General features: G+C 41.7%; 1 protein-coding gene across 6 annotated transcripts in view; it reads left to right on the forward strand.

Annotated features, from left to right (window-relative positions):
* The first annotated feature begins 500 nt into the window (after nt 1-500).
* The window catches only part of SPRYD3 (SPRY domain containing 3), a 49,471-nt gene continuing 33,778 nt past the window's right edge, over nt 501-16,193 (forward strand). Inside the window, exons 1-6 of one of the 6 annotated variants that reach the window (XM_063293949.1) lie at nt 501-621; nt 3,094-3,240; nt 5,017-5,092; nt 6,771-6,895; nt 7,571-7,706; nt 8,316-8,507. In XM_063293949.1, the coding sequence (XP_063150019.1) occupies nt 3,113-3,240; nt 5,017-5,092; nt 6,771-6,895; nt 7,571-7,706; nt 8,316-8,507 (657 nt within the window). In that variant the 5' untranslated portion in view covers nt 501-621; nt 3,094-3,112. The other 5 variants (XM_063293948.1, XM_063293950.1, XM_063293953.1 and 2 more) reach the window with 5 other exon arrangements.

The raw sequence follows: 16,193 nt of genomic DNA on the forward strand, positions 1-16,193 counted from the left end.
TCTGCCGCTGGCTAGCCCTAAAACATGGCCGGATCTGAACCTGTGGCAGATATCCCTATAAAACACGAGGAACAGAGATTTGGAATGGATGACGATAGTCATTTGGTAACCTGGGCCTGGCGCCCTCCGGCTGTAGATTTTTAATCTTGCCCAGCCAGTGGCGTTGTTGGGAGTTGCAGTACCACACCTAGAAGGCGCCAGGTGTTCAGCCCCCACCTTGTTGCCATTCAGCAACCTCCGGCCACCGCTCCGCCGCCCTTCCCTTACGTCACACAAGCGAGCTTCGCGGTCCCAACCCCCCGCCCCCGTAGAACGGCGTCACCCGTCTCCATTCATACCTTCCGCCCAATTCACCAACCTCCCTCGAGACTTCCGGGAGGCAAGACGTCACGCCTCCTTACCTTCTCATTGGCTTCCGGCGGCAACCGGGCGCGACGACATCAGCTTGGAGGTTGGCGGAGCAAGCGGAGATAGGCGGGAGAAAGGGCGGGGAAAGCCGGGAAGCCCGGATGTGAACAGGGTGGCAGTAAACCCAGCCGGGAAGCGGCTGAGTTAATAGCTGCGGGAAAGCGAGGCTGCGGTGGGGCGGGGCTGATGGAGGGAGAGCGAGGGCCTCTCGGGGTAAGGGCCGCTTTGGGCGTCGGGGCGACGGTTGGGGGAGCAGGGAGAGTGGGGTCCCTGGGGAGGCATCCCGGGCAGGGGCGTGGAGCAGCTCCTCGCAGCGCCAGGATGTTGGCGAGGGCGTGAGAGGTTATCGTTAAGGGTGAGGGTCACGGTATCTTCTGGATTTGAATGCCGGACGGCTGTGGAAGCGGGAGAGGCTCTCTTTCTGACAGGAGACCCAAAAAATGGGGCTGGGACTGACACGGGTCCTTTTTCGCCCTGGAAACCTCGGACTATATTTGGTGATCGGGGCAGACCTTCTGCATATTCTCAGAGGCACTGTTTTCCTCGCTATCCCGCATGTTCCACACTTGAGCCTTGACGCTCCAGATCTGTTTCAGGGGCAACAATGGAACCCCCCGTAATAGAATGAGTGAAAATAGGCTATAACGGGTGTGTAGAATTAATTTCATCTCTTCTTTTTTTTCCTCCCAGGGAACTTAAGGTAACATTTTAGTTTCATAACAGTCCTAGGAGATAAATTTAGTGAAGAAATACAGACCAGCATAAGGCTATTTGGTGAGCTTTGTAGCCAAGAAGGGATTTTAGTGAAGTTAATTGTAGTATACCCACATTCTGCTAGCTACTGTAATATTCTTGTATCTTGGGGTTACTGTCAACTGCTGTCTCAAAGATAGGGCTAGCAGATGTTGGCTGCAGAGATCTGGATGATCACTAGATGGTAGCAAAGAGATACAACAATTCTAACTCCTTGCTTCCATGTAGTGGTCAGCTGGATTCTTGCAGAGTGACTTTAGATGACCTCCAGTTGTGCTCTACTGCAGATCCTAAAATCCCAGCTAGCCAAGCCAATAGGGAAGAGTCTGGTGTTCCTGGAAAAAAAGTGTCAGAGAATGCTATTAGTGCAGGAAGGGAAAGCATAATTGAATGGTGCTGGTAGACTGCACTATATGTACAATAAGTCTCCAGTTTAGTCCAGATAAGATTGGAAGAATTCTTGTATGATTACAGGCTATTAGTCAGGTGTCAGCAATATTGAATTAGACTGTCAATTTTTTCTATAAGAGAAAATAGGTTTCTACTCCTAGGGCCAGAGAAAGCCACGTATGGCTCCTGAGTCCCCTTTTTGTGGCTTGTAGAGCCCCTCCCAACAAGTTGCCACATTTCAGCTGCTTGTTGAAAACTGGAAATGCAGTTTTTTGCCATTTAAAGTTGAAAAGTAATAGTATTGTGCCACTCTTAGAATAGACTTGCCACATTTTTAAAGAAAAAAGGTCCCACAAAATCTGAAAAAGTTTCTGGATGTATAATATGGACCCACCTGATGGACCTCTTCATTTCGTCTTATTGCTTTGCCTATTGCAGCCCTCTCCCCACCCTGAAATTATTCAGTTCCTAACTTCCAAGAGCTTTCATGCCCCAGTCTAAGTAGTGTTACAGCAGGGAATAGATGGATCTCAACAGCTGCATATAGGACCCAAGCAAAAAGTGACAGACAACATTTCAAACATAGGTGGTAGAGGCATGGAAGAGGGGATAGGGAAGAAGTTGACTCTGGACTGGCCAGGTTGTAAGATATTATGAGAAAATATTTGATCTAGATGGAATGCTAGCAGTGGACTAGGAAGACTTAAAATTCATGGTTTTCCGTGGAAGTCACTGAATGGCTTTGAGTTATTTCCCAGGATATCCTACATTGCATGTGTGTATGTTTTTAGGCATCTTTGTATTGAAGTCTTAGAGTGTATAATAACAGGTCTGCTCATTTCACTAGGTTACAATAGAATGAAATGCTGTTGTGAAGACAAAATGGGGCAACCTTGATGGCAAGCAAAAATACATTATACAAGTGGCAAGGTTTTGAGAAGTGTCTTATTCCAAAACTAGGTTTATGACTTATATCCAAGATGTATATGAAATATGGAATTGAATTGCTCCAAAATGAAAAAAAAACTTTGAAAATTTGCAGGTTTTCACCTGGTATTTGTAAAACAGCATTAACATTACAGTACTTGATATTTATAGTACTGATTGGAATAATCACTCCAAAGGATAATTGTATCACGGTAATTTCATTGGGAGTTGAGTGATCTGGACAATTAGGAATGGGTTAGTGGAGCCAAAATCTATTAATCTATATCTTATTGAGAACCTTCAAAAATCAATGGGTGTTTAATTTATTTTTATTATATACAAGCTTGATATTACCACCATTAGGTTGCAATCCTTGTGACTCCCAGATACCTTGGATCACAGCTCCTTGATAGCCATAGCCTCCATTGTCAATAACCAGAGTTTCTCAGGGTTGTAGTCTAAAGCATCTGAGTTCTCTAGATTGCCTATTTCTATAAGGAATACTGGACCTGGCCATAATAAAGCCAAACTTTACAGTATCCTGGCTAGAATCTCTGGATTCTGGAATGTGTTGTGCTATTTCTTCAGATGTTTAAACATGAACATTTCCCATAGGTAGATCCTTACAGCTATAATGGATGATTTAAACCTGCACTACAGATTTCTGAACTGGAGGAGGAGGATCCGAGAGATTCGAGAGGTGCGAGCCATCCGCTACCAAGAGAGGTTCAAACATATCCTTGTTGATGGAGATACGTTAAGGTAGTTTATGATGCTCAGAGTCTGAATGTTGAAAGGAACCTGAATGGGGGATGTCTGTCAAATGTTTACATGACAAATGGAGTGTGCTTAGCACAGGGAGAGTGAATATTCTTTACTGACTCAAGCACACTTAGAATTTCTTTTTGCTTTGTCTGGAAAGGAGGTTTATTGTTTACAGTTCCTTAAAATGACTGTAGAAGGACAAATCTATTGAATAAATATGAGCAGTTAAAGACAAATAATATCTTATAGCTACATTCTGTCAATTAATTATTTTAACCACTGGAAGAATACCATTACCTGTAACAAGGATTTCAGAATACTTTAGTCTCCTGACTGAAATGTGGATTTGTTTTTGAAAATGCACACTATTTCATATTACTTTAACAAGTTGGCTAGCCTCTTAGACAAACTTATATGACTCTAGTGACTCTAATGAGAGCTAGTTTGGTGTTGTGGTTAAGGCACCAGGCTAAAAACCGGGAGACTGGGAGTTCTAGTCCTGCCTTAGGCACGAAGCCAGCTGGGTGACCTTGGGCCAGTCGCTTTCTCTCAGCCCTAGGAAGGAGACAAGGACAAACCACTTCCGAAAAGCCTTGCCAAGAAAACTGCAGGGACTTGTCCAGGCAGTTGCCAGGAGTCAACACTGATTTGAAAGCACCCATCCAAAAAAGTGACCCTAATAAACTAACCTAAAGGCTGGTAAAATAATGCCTATTAGGTTTTTTTCCCTAATAAAGAAAAGAGGATAAGATGTTTCAAATTGTAATAAGTATTCCATGGTTTAGTTTTGCATTTCTTTGCTGGGTTTTGCATTCAGTATGTAAATATATACTGTATATCTCTGTATCTATATCTTTCTGACTCTCTGTCTCTCTATCTGAACAATGTGCATTCTGTAGTTCTAAATCAGAGGCAGCTGATACCTTTACAGCCCCCTTTCTCAATGATCCAAACTTTTGTGAGTTCTTGTTGTTTCCAGTCATCTTAAAGCAGCAACATTAATTGGGGGCAGGGAATGTTTTACCCCATCTTTTGGAAGGATGATGGAACGCTTAATGGTGCTCTGCTTCTTGCCACTCTTCTGGATATTTCAACTCTACTGGCGAGTCCTGAGTGTTTGCAATGGCATATGAATATGACACAAAATACTTCTGATTCCAAACTGTTGTCCAGAAAGCAGCAAATCTTTGAAAAATGGGAATTGGCCAACTCTGGTTCCCATTTTCTGAGATGAAAGAAGTGTCTGAAATGACTGGGAGTATCGTCTGTAGGTTGAGGCACGGCAACTGGATTTCTTTCGTTGAAATGTTTCGCTGCTTGTCCAAGCAGCTTCTTCAGCTGCTTCTTGGACAAGCAGCAAAACGTTTCAGTGAAAGAAATCCAGTTGCCATGACTCAACCTATAGACAATTTCACCTGGATGACTGAGAATCTTCATTGACTGTGGAAGTAGTTAATTCCTCTTGTTGCTATTAAGCACAGAAGCCTTGCAACCCAAATATTGAAGGTCACTAAATATCCCTAGGCCGGAACCTTATTTGTTTTCTCTCAAAGGTGCTTCTGGCCAGTTAAATATGAATATTTTTTAGGGCTGGACAGAATGTTGAGCCAGGCATGGGACCAGGCCCTGAGAATTAGTCGTCTATAGCCTAGCATTTGTATCCTCCTTGGCATCAGCTATCTAATCCTACGTTCTTGTTTTTCTTCTGTCCTTTATAATGGCATATACTGTGGCTTGAATATTGGAGAACCTGACCTTGTATCTTTTCTGCAGTTACCATGGGAACTCTGGTGAAGTTGGTTGTTATGTTGCTCCTCGCCCGCTGACCAAAGACAACAATTATTTTGAGGTAACGGGTTGGGCTCAGCCATCTGGGAAGGCTCTTTCAACATTACACTTATTAGGGGCCCTCCCTGATACATTGCCTTCCTTCTCTTTCTGTTACTCGGAGAGCAAGTTTAGAACTTTTCAGTGCTAGTTATAGAGAGGCAGTGTTTTGCTGAACACAGACTAATTTTAAGAGACTTTCCAATGAGAGGAGACATTTGACTGTAGAATAGGTTGCCTTGATTGAGGGTAGGTTGTCTTTCACTGTAAGTATTTAAGCAGAGGCTGGGTGTCCTCTGATCGGAGATGTTGTAGTGATAAGACTCTGGCATTGACGCCCTGGAATTCTTCAGAGTTGCTGCTGACTTGTAATTTTTAATGAGACAGAAGAGAGAAATTATTAAATATATAGGGGCAAACCTTTAAATATATTTAGTTCATTTAGCTTAATTAAATTTAATAGAATATAGTTGACAGTTTTTTCCCTGGCTCTGTCTGAATTTTGGGACATGCCACTCAAGAGCTCTTGCCCCAAAATGGTTGTGCAGCCTTGGACCAGGCGAGCGCCAAGGCCTTTTCTAGCTCAAACTTTTTACGAATCTTCCCTTGGACCATGAATTTTTAGGTAAACTGCCACTGTTCCAGGAAGCCATTTTTTCCAGCTTTCCCTAGCTGCAGGTCAATATTGAAGGCAGGCTTTCATAACCTGGGACCTCCCAAATGGGTCAGGAATACGCTCTTGGAATTTCCAACTTAGTGTGGCTATTGGGAATGCTGTGAGTTTTAGCCCCAGTATAACTGGAAACTGTCAGGAAAATGGTTTCTTAGAATAATTAGAAAGATAACTTTGCTGAGCAAGAAAGTTGGAAGGGAATAACTTCCTTGTATAATGACTTCCTTGTATAATAAACCACTGTGTATGAATACTGAACTTCCTATGTAACCAAAGCCATTGGCTACCATTGTGAAAACAGCAGCACTACATTTTGTTGCAGATCCATCTTTAGTATTTAGTAGTCCCTTGACCTGTTTTGTAGATCCTCATGAGCAAAGAGGTGCAGGGGAGATGGTTCTTAATAATATGGAAAAAAGGTAATTAAAATTGTTGTCCTTAGCCTTTATACAAATATTCCACAACTTGATTCCTTCTGACTGGCTTTGGATCACAATTCTTATTAGTGATGCATGACCACTCAACAGGGGTTTACAGAGGTTATCCAGAATTATCTGTAGAGTTCCAAGTTAAAAAACAACCTACATTAAACCACTTTTAAAGTACTTTTTATGCTTCCTGTCTGCAATTCTTTCTGGAAACCCTATGCAAAATCAGATCATATATGTATGCACTGGGTTTCTAGTAAGGATTAAAAACACAAGGTACTTTAACATGGAGGTTGAGCAATGAGTACCTTGTTTAAAGCAACTATAGAGTTCCTGTCTGGAAAGGTTGTTCTGGGAACTTTATGGCTTACAGTTCATTCTTTTAAATGCTACTCTCCTGTCTTGGCTGGACAAATGAGATGGATGTCCTACATTATATGATATTATTTATCCTTGGCTTTTGTTCTGGCAATTGGTAAAATAACACGTATTCAGCCCTTGGCTCCTTTTCATGTTTTGTAAAGAAACAGTCGTCGTCCTTGGGAAAAAATTGCATGGGTGAAAGGTTTTGATGCATCCATTCTTTCAACTTGTTCTAGGTGTCAATTGTGGACAGTGGTGTGCGTGGGACCATTGCAGTGGGACTGGTGCCTCAGTATTACAGTTTGGACCATCAGCCTGGATGGCTACCACATTCAGTTGCCTACCATGCTGATGATGGCAAGTGAGTTAACAAGCTTGGCCTGCCAGAAACGCCTATCCTGTGTATGTTGCTTTGTCTAGACAGGTGTAAGGAGTAAGGCTATCCCTCAGTTAAAGAAACCACAGTCAGTTAAATTATGGGTTATAACTTTGATGACCACTGGCTGTATTGCCTGGACACGGATGGGAACTAGGAATCCCTACAAGAGCCATGGTTTTAGCGTGCATACATGACACCTCCTTGCAATTAGCAGAGAATAGGGATGCTTCTTCTGAGACTGCATATTCCTGTATTCACAATGATATTTTTTTCATTTTAAAAATCTCTTAAATTAGACCCTTTTTATGTATAGGTGACAAGATTTGTAGTTCATTCACTTCGTTGAGTAACTGCTAAATGTAGGATACCTATAAAGAACTTGTCACAGTCATGAGATTAATAAGCATATATCTGTTTTCTCATGAGTGAGCGAGTGAGAAACTGGAATAGGTGGTAGTATTCCGGCTTGTGAAAACAGGATGAAATAGAGTTATGGATCTATCAAACTGGGGGCATCTTCTGTAGGATCACAAGACAGATGTACCTCTACTGTTGTTACTGTGCATCGTATCACACTTGTGTAATATTGATTAGTTGTTCTCCAGGAGAGTCATTTAAAATTCTCTGTGAGATTTATCTGAGTGTTCACTCATCCAGACTTTACAATGGCCGAGCCAAGGGACGTCAGTTTGGGACGAAATGCAACTCTGGGGACCGGATAGGCTGTGGGATTGAGCCAGTGTCCTTTGAAGTCCAGACAGCTCAGATATTCTTCACCAAAAACGGAAAAAGGGTGAGTTCCAGGGAATGACCTGAAGGCACCTACTGCAGCAGTGTTGCTAAACCAAAGGAAATGTGAGTTGGGTTTGGTGTTTTGATGGGGCAACTGCCTGGGAATCTCACATACGTTGTCTTGTACTCCAGGTGAAAAAGTTGGGAGCACAAATGAAATGGATATGTTCTCATCCCCACTCCAATAAATTGAAAGGCTTCCCCAAAAGCAACCCACTTAAGTTCACGAGTAAGATTTTATTTGAACCAGGGGTCTCCTGCCTGTCATTCTCGAAACCTTTCCACAAAAGTTAAATAGAATGGGAATATGTCAGAACTATGGATAGTACAAATTAGGGCCCACAAATCTGGGTCAGTTTGCATTTTTAAATGGTTTCATACTCAAGGACTGTGTACTTACCTATAAGAAACTTGGCATACCAGGAAAAAAATAGTATCTTTTTTTTAAAATTGGGTAGAAGAATTCAAAATTACGTTTCCCCCCCTCCACCTGTAATCCAGAATGGTACAGCTCAAGATCTCTGCCAGCTAACTCTGCCACTTCATTCTGTATAATCTATAGAATTAAGTAGACCCAGTTATTCTATATAATTGTTGCTTCCTCTTACAGGTGGGCTCAACAATAATGCCGCTCTCACCAGAAGGTCTCTTCCCAGCCGTGGGGATGCATTCACTGGGTGAAGAAGTCCGGCTCCATCTCCATGCGGAGCTGGGTAGTGAAGAGGAAGATGACAGCATTATGATGGTGGACAGCTACGAGGATGAATGGGGACGATTGCATGATGTGAAAGTCTGTGGCACAGTGAGTGAGCATCTTGGGGAAGGAGGCAGAATGCCAGAAACAGAGGGTGGGAGCTTTTCTGTGGGGAAGTCCTTGAGTATAGATCCACTGGAGAGTAGCTGTTAGTGTTGGCTCTGAACTGCAAACATATGGGGGTGGCATGGTCTGGAGGTGAAGAGTGGCATGGTCTGGAGGAGAGTAGCTGTTAGTGTTTGTGAACACAGGAGTGCACATCCATCAGTATGTTATCCAGAAGATCACTGATCTCTTTAAAAGGAAATTGGCTGACTTTTCATTAGCGTTTATACATTCGGAAGTGAAAATGGGTTACCTTGAAATAGAGTGGTAGCTGTTACATACTTGCACTAAAGTATATATAAGTTTGCAAATAAAAGCAAAGTCCTTAACCCCAATCCCCATCCAGTAACTTCTGATGATGGGCCAGCAAGCCTCCAGAGTGTATTCTTGGTGATGGGGAGTTTGTTCCTGGGGAAACAACAAAGACAGAGAGAGAGCAGAAGGAAGGTGATGTGTGCTGAAGCTTACTTAAAATTAAAGCAATGTTCAAAACATTTGAGGACTTTAGAGGTGTATCCTGTGATTTGGCATCAATAGTGTCCCTGCTCAAGGCCTGCTTTGTGTATATTAAGTGTCATGGAGGCAGTGGAAGGTGTGCTGTGAAGTTAAGGGAAAAAACTCTGTTCTCCTCACTACAGAGGGAAGTTTCTGATGGCAGGTAAGAAAAAAGGATGCATTTTCTTTTCTTTTTTTCACCTCCAGACCATGCCACCCCCATATGTTTGCAGTTCAGAGCCAGCAGCTGTTCCCAAACTTAAGTCCATTAATGCTATACAATGTAGTAGGGGAAGGCGTGGGGTGGGGAAAAGGCACAGTCAGTCCTATTTTGGATTCCAGCAAGCTCTTGGTGCAAGCCGAGTTCCCTGTCGGAAGATGAAACCACAAAGGCAAACTCCCAGTTGCTTTTGTTTCCTTTTCTCCCATTTGAATTCCCCCATCCCCCCTTGGCTGAGCCTGCCAGGTTTCTGCTCAGAGTGACTGGGACTTTCGATAGAAGAAACCCTTCTTAAGGATGAGGAGACGGAAGCATTTTGTTGTAGGCCTTGCTTATTAGTCATAAGAGCTAAGGGTGAAATCTCCATGCATATCTTAGGAGGTGGTGAGGGGTTTTTTACGTTACAGGGAAAGGTATAACCTCAGGGAGTTGGCCATCTAGGCAGCATGACTTCTGTGGGCCTTTGTCAGTGCCCAGCAGAAGGAGCAGCGTGACCTCTCATTGAGGGTCTTGGAGTATTGTGGAATGCATACAGTGAAACCCCCAGAGCACTTTTCTGTTTTTTAGTATGCAGTACTATGGGGCCTGTGGTTATCACTGTTGTATTACATTCTCTGCAGCCCAACATGTGGTGATGGTCCAGCTTCCCTGTGATACGAGAAAACAGTGGCTTGGCTGCCAGTTCATTGGCTGCTGTGCAAGATGACAATTCAGGCTCATACTCTGACGTACAGCATTGGCAAGCCAAAGAAAGGGTGGTTGTCAACTGCATTGCAAGAGCAGGATGTGTAGATGCTAACAGAAGATAGCTTCTAGTGGCAAATCTGGGATCCTATTTTCAGACAGGGGTCTTAGATTGCCCTGACAGCTTGCTGAAGTCCAAAATGGAACTGCCTGTGCCTGGACCTGCTCATCTCTTCCCTGTTGCAGAGTTGCATCAAGAAGCAGGGAATGGGTTAGCAGCTGGGAGGTCACCCAGCATTCCTCCTGGGGCTCTGACTATGTCCATGAGCTGCCAGCTGCTTCTTTCTGTCCTGGTGCTCTGAGACTTTTCTCACCCCCATTTAAAAACATTTTGTCTTGTCTCTTGTGGTCTCAAATTGATGCTTGGCAGCCTGTGAAAAAAATCTGAAATCCCAGTGTGGAGGTGAAGAAAACGGGCTTTTCCCTTCTTTGGAGACTGCGGGATAGACATGATGACATAATCTTATGCTTGTCAGACCCAGCTAGTGACCTGGTGTTGCTCTGGGCACATGTTGCAAATGCTCACTGACGCATTTCTCTTCGTTTGTGGTTCATTTGGGAGCCCCGCTCTCTTTGGGCCTACATTTATTCCCTTAGTCTTTTGATGTATCTTCTTGTTGAATTCCTCCTAGTATAAAACCAGAGCCTTTATGAGGTGGTAATGGCCCCTTATGGAGGCACAATGATAGAGTTACAGACGCATTTGCTAAAGATGATTTATTTTAACTTCTTTGGAAAGTGCTCTGGAATTTACAAGTCTTGAGAAAGGGAAGGAAATTGCAAAGGACCTGAGCCCCAACCACTGGAAAAAATTACCAAGTGTTCCTATCTGCCATCATCAGAGATTCCAGTTGGTATTGTCCACAGATTCCAAGGGCATGCTTGTTGCTATAAAGCATAGAAATGTACACAAGGTGGTGTGAGGGAGTGAGAGAAAAGAAGCTGTGTTAATCCTCACATCCCACAATATATACTTTCTCTTTTCACCTTCCAATGGAATTGTAATTAGTGGTTGGGAGGGTTGGAGTTAACAGTATGGAGTTAAAGAAAGAAGGATGCCTTCTCATCTCCAAATGTAGGCACTGCTGTGGCACTGCCATCTTTTCTATCTACTGAGCTCTTTGAGGCTCATATAGGTGTGTTTTCTGACAGGACAGAAACTGGAATTCTCTGTTTAATGGAAGAACTGGTGTCTGTCTTTTGTGCTGGTCATAAAGCTAGCATCAAACACTAAAATGTATCTAACATGGCTGACCTCCCTGACCATTATCACTCTTAAGCAATCTCCTTCTCCTTAAGAAAGCAGTCAGTGATGGAGACTTGCTGATTTTAAATGTAAAAGTTCTTGTCTCACACAGTCGTAGCTAAAAGAAAAGAATTTGAACTTGAGGGAATAGGTGGGAAGGCAGAAGAAATATCAAACTCTAGAATATTGTTTTCATATTATCCTTTCTACAAGAGCCATAAGGGATTTTTCTGAAATCTAGCCTCCTTTATAGCTAGCAGTTTGATATGTATCAGCAAATTTTATAGTCTTATCCGCATTAAAAATAGAAAAACCCATTAGTCTTTATTTTGACATTGTCAAGTTTGTGTCCTTGAGAAGAGTAAATCAGGATAGATGAGCTGGATGAAATCCATTTTATTTTTTTTTCACCCAAATTGTATTAGAAGAGCAGATATATTCATATTTAATTCAATATTATTATGCAATCATAGAGCTGTTACTAGATATATCAAAATGGCATAAAAATTAAGAGTTATGAAATGCAGTTCAGTAGGAAATTGTCAAATAAAATTGAACAGAATAATGGGAGAAACACACAAAGAGCTTCTTCATCTGCAACCTGAAATTTTAACATAAGCTGAGTGAAATTTAATACAGAGTCTATGAATTAGACAACGCAAAAAAAAATTCTAACTTTATCATAGATGTAAATTATATCTGCATAGGGAAGAATATTAAAATGGGATTATGAAGAAAAATGAATGTATGAACTTCTTTAGTTTATGTGTAATTGCAGAATCTCTATGATTGGAAAATCTTTTCCAGAATTTTGCATTCAAAACTTTGCCCAGAATTTCCTATGAGTTACAAATGGGGTCTTCAGTGGATAACAACACAAGGCACAAGTTAAAGACGATTTGCTATCTTGTGTGAACTTTGGGAGCCTTTGGGTATCTATATTTGCAGTGTTTTGTGCTTTGTGTGTCTGTGTGTGTGTGTGTTCAGAAAATCTCTTTGTCTTAAACATTTTCCTGTGTTTTCAGAGAGAGGAGCAATGAACTGATACCCATGCTTTCCTGGCTTTATTCGAGTTATGGCTAGAAGGGTCGGTCGGTCGGTCTATCTGTCTGTCTGTCTGTCTATCTATCTATCTCACATTTTCATTTGTAAAGAACAGTGTTTCACATAAAGTATATATTTTTGAAAGGTAATATAAAACTTAGTTTTAAGAGATCTTTTCAGAAAGCAGATTGCTTCTTTGTATCCACCCACCCATCCAAACTGATGGTTTCATACAATCTGAGCAGTTTGACCCCATATGTAAAGAATGGGTGAAGGCATTGGCCTCTGCAAAATAAATAATAAAATTATAATCATTGCAAAAGCTTATAATCCACCCCTCCCAAGTTTCCACTGAAGAGCTTAAGGTATTTAATAGCAACAGAAACCGTAAATGAACTGTTAAAATATCCTTTACAATAAAAAAAAATGCTAAGCTATAGCACTAAAAGCTGCAGAGGATAAAAGTATAGTAACAGTCAAAATACTTTAAGTATTCAGATTCCAGAATCACAGTATGTGTAAAAGATTATGGAGAAAGACATTGTAATAGACCTAATGTAATACTTGTGAATAACTGTGCAAGATTATAAGCAGACTCTTGACAGCATCTGGAATCTGGTATCTTTTTAACAGCCAATCTCTAGTTTATACAAGGTTGTTCAATTCTTCACTATGGGTTAAACAAAGTGGTCCTGTAATAAAGTGTTGTAATGGAGAATGCTTGAATCTGGGCTGGCAGTCAGCCATGCTTCTTTTTCTGGATGTACCATTGCTCTTCCTGGTTTGCTGTGTTTTTCATTCAGTCCAGCAGTCAGTGTTCTATAACCGTGTAGCATACTCAGGTCTCATTAGTTTTTGGGGGGGATATTGTACTTTTTGCCAAACTCAATTTCTTCTAAAATGGTTGATAGCTCCCTACTTTGAATAGGTGTTGTTGATTTGGACAAATAAAGATGTCCCTAAGGAGAATGAGTTCACTGTTAGCTTATAAATCAGACTTCTCCAGCCTGGGGCTTCCAGCTCTGTTGGGTTTCAATTTTCATAAATCTAACTATTATGGCTGGAGATTGAGCTACCTGAAGAAGTAAGAGAGTTAGTGTAACACATTTGAAGGATAACAGATTAGAGAGGGCTGCTAGAGGTTAATAAACATATTTGATGGCATTCCAAGTTGGAAATGGTGTCCTAAGTGGAGTCCTATCTTTCTTCAGAGGGTATCCAGGGGCCATAAGAAATTTTGCATCTCTTTTCCCAAAAGTGGTTAAGTGGTTTGAAATCTCACCCATTTTTCAGTGTTATAGAAACTTATTCAGACGTTGATAGAAAAAGAGGTATTTCCATGATTGTGTTGGGATAGAATTCAAGAAAGTTTTGCATCCACGGATATATTTAGCCTTCCCATACAGCATACTGCATCCAATGAGAAAAAATATAAGGCAGTGCTGGAGTGGGTCTGTGTAATATTCCCCTCATTTGCAACCTGTAGATCATAAAATGCAGAAAATAACTAAATGAACAAAAAAGAAAAAAGCACCACTCTTCTCATCTGTTTTTCCTGAACTGCTTTGTGTAAGGTATTTTCTCTGCCTTATATGTTTTGCTTACGCGCCAGTGAGATTGCTCTGTTAATATTTTGGTATCTTAAGTCTGTTGATTGCTTTAGACGGTAATTTTATGTACTCCCTCATCTTTATGTCTCACTGGACCTAGCAGAGTTTAACTGCGAGTAGAGTGGTAAAAGATTGTGCAAGTTTCACTGTTGTTTTTTTTCAGAAATGCAGAATTTTAAATGTCATTGCCATCTCCCTGGAGCATAGGGAAGGCAGAACAAAAAAAAAAAATTTAAAACGCATGCTGTTGATGGCCCTGATTGAAAGAAATCAGCCTTTGACAGGAATGTGGTAATTACAGCTTGTCCAGAGTGCTAGAGAAGTGACATTTTCAAAGGAGATCAAAATTGGAGAGCCTGAAGGTTTGCGGACTTTCTTTGGTGAGTCTGAGTTTGTGTGAGATCTGCCTGCTTTTTACCTGCTGGAGAAGGACATAGCAGGATCCTGGTCTGCATCACTTCACACTACATTTGGGATGTGCGCTTTAGACTGAGTATGTGTAAGAACTTCTTAACAAGCTTATTGTGGTTCTATTCAGTCTGTTCCTTGCTTGGCTTTTTTTCAATTTGAAGGCAGTTTCTGTATTTCTTTGTTCATCAGATGTGTACCTCACACTCCCAGCAAAGCTGGCTTGCAGCGCTCTCATGCAAGAGAACATTCAGGTGCATGAACCTTCAATTTGGGCTTTTGAAAGGTTTAATCCATTCTGCCATCTTTTCTACTCCTTGTTCTGTTGAAGATCTTGCTCTCTGTGTGAGAGGACAATAGGCAGTTAGGTTAGTGGTGACTATACCTACTTCCAATGAAGTAAATGGTTTGTTTGCAACTAGTGTGCAGACTTACTTTTTGGCATCAGGAAGTAGAAGGAAGGAAGGAAGAAGAGTTAGCACTTTGACCGTAATATGGGTTCTGCCTCTTAGCAAAGTGATACGACACCAAAAAGATCTCCATCTAATGAGTCATTCCACTTCCCAGCTGTATTACGTGCAAGTGTTTTGACACTTGGAAACTCCCAGCACAAAGGGGCAGATTCACATGGTGAGTCATTGTATATGTTATATGGGAGTACTCTGGGTCAATGGTGACCCAGGCATGTGCTCTGACCCTGATGTCTAGGCTTCCAGTAGCTTCTTAGGCTGTAACCTGAGAAGGACCCAATTTCACACTGGGCTGAAGGCACTGCAGCTCATTTGCTTGCAAACCAGGCTGTCATCTGGTGTTTTGCAGTAGACAACATCTGTAAAACTGGGCTTGAAGAATTGCCAAGGAGACATTCCAGACCTTTTCTGGAGAGCCTGTTGTTCCGCAAGATTTTAAATAGTGATTGGAGGTCAAGCTTTGAGCCAAGATATGCTTCTGTGGAGCTCTTCCCCTCAACCAAGACTCTTGAGTTGTCTGCCCATACCAGCTCTGTTCTATGCTGTTTGGCTGTTACTATGCTTCGTAAATGCTCTGCTTTAATGCTCTCTATTGATTCTAGTTCATGCTTTTTGCCCCCCATTCTAGTGACCTAGAGGGGGAGAATATACAGATAATGGTAAAGGTTGCATCACGTTATATCTGGAAAACCACAATGATTCTTAAACAGAAGAACACCTAAGCACCCCAGTGAACCAGTGTGACAAAAGAAGGAAGAAATGAAATCGCCCATAAAAATAGAAAAGGGCTTTCATCAAGTGCCTAAAAGATACCAAACTTGGCCCTGGGAGAACCTATCCCAAGGAGACAGTGCTAAAACTGAGATACCTTCCGGTAACTACCTATCACTAACAGCAAGAAGCTTTTGGAGGAATTTCCTGAACATGAGATAAATTCACATGAGAAGTGCAGTAGTTGTGAGATGCCTGAGTCCCATATTTATAGCATTTTAACAGTGGCTTACAGACCGAATGACAGTGTGATAGTATTGAGCCTGGCAGGTATTAGATATCATACTGGTGGTCATTTATCAGCTTTATTCCAAGGAATTGGACTGTTTACAGATTCATACCATTGCAGTTGTCCGAGAGAGACAATGCATGTAGCTATCACAGGCTCTGTATCCCATACAGCTTTTTGTATCACCCTAACACTGGGCACTGGATGTCCACAGCAATGTTTACGCTTTCTAGAAGCTAGGGAGATTGCTGGCTCGGGAAGTTAAAACATGTACTTTTTTCTTTAAAAAGTACATGTGTTAGACAATTGGTTACATTGGAAGAAAGACCGCAGTGGAATTTAAAGCCTGGCATTTGATGTAAGACATGATTGTAAACCGCCCAGAGTCCCTC

The sequence above is a fragment of the Candoia aspera genome, chromosome 2 (assembly GCF_035149785.1).
Source record: "Candoia aspera isolate rCanAsp1 chromosome 2, rCanAsp1.hap2, whole genome shotgun sequence".
In the NCBI taxonomy this organism is placed as follows: domain Eukaryota; kingdom Metazoa; phylum Chordata; class Lepidosauria; order Squamata; family Boidae; genus Candoia; species Candoia aspera.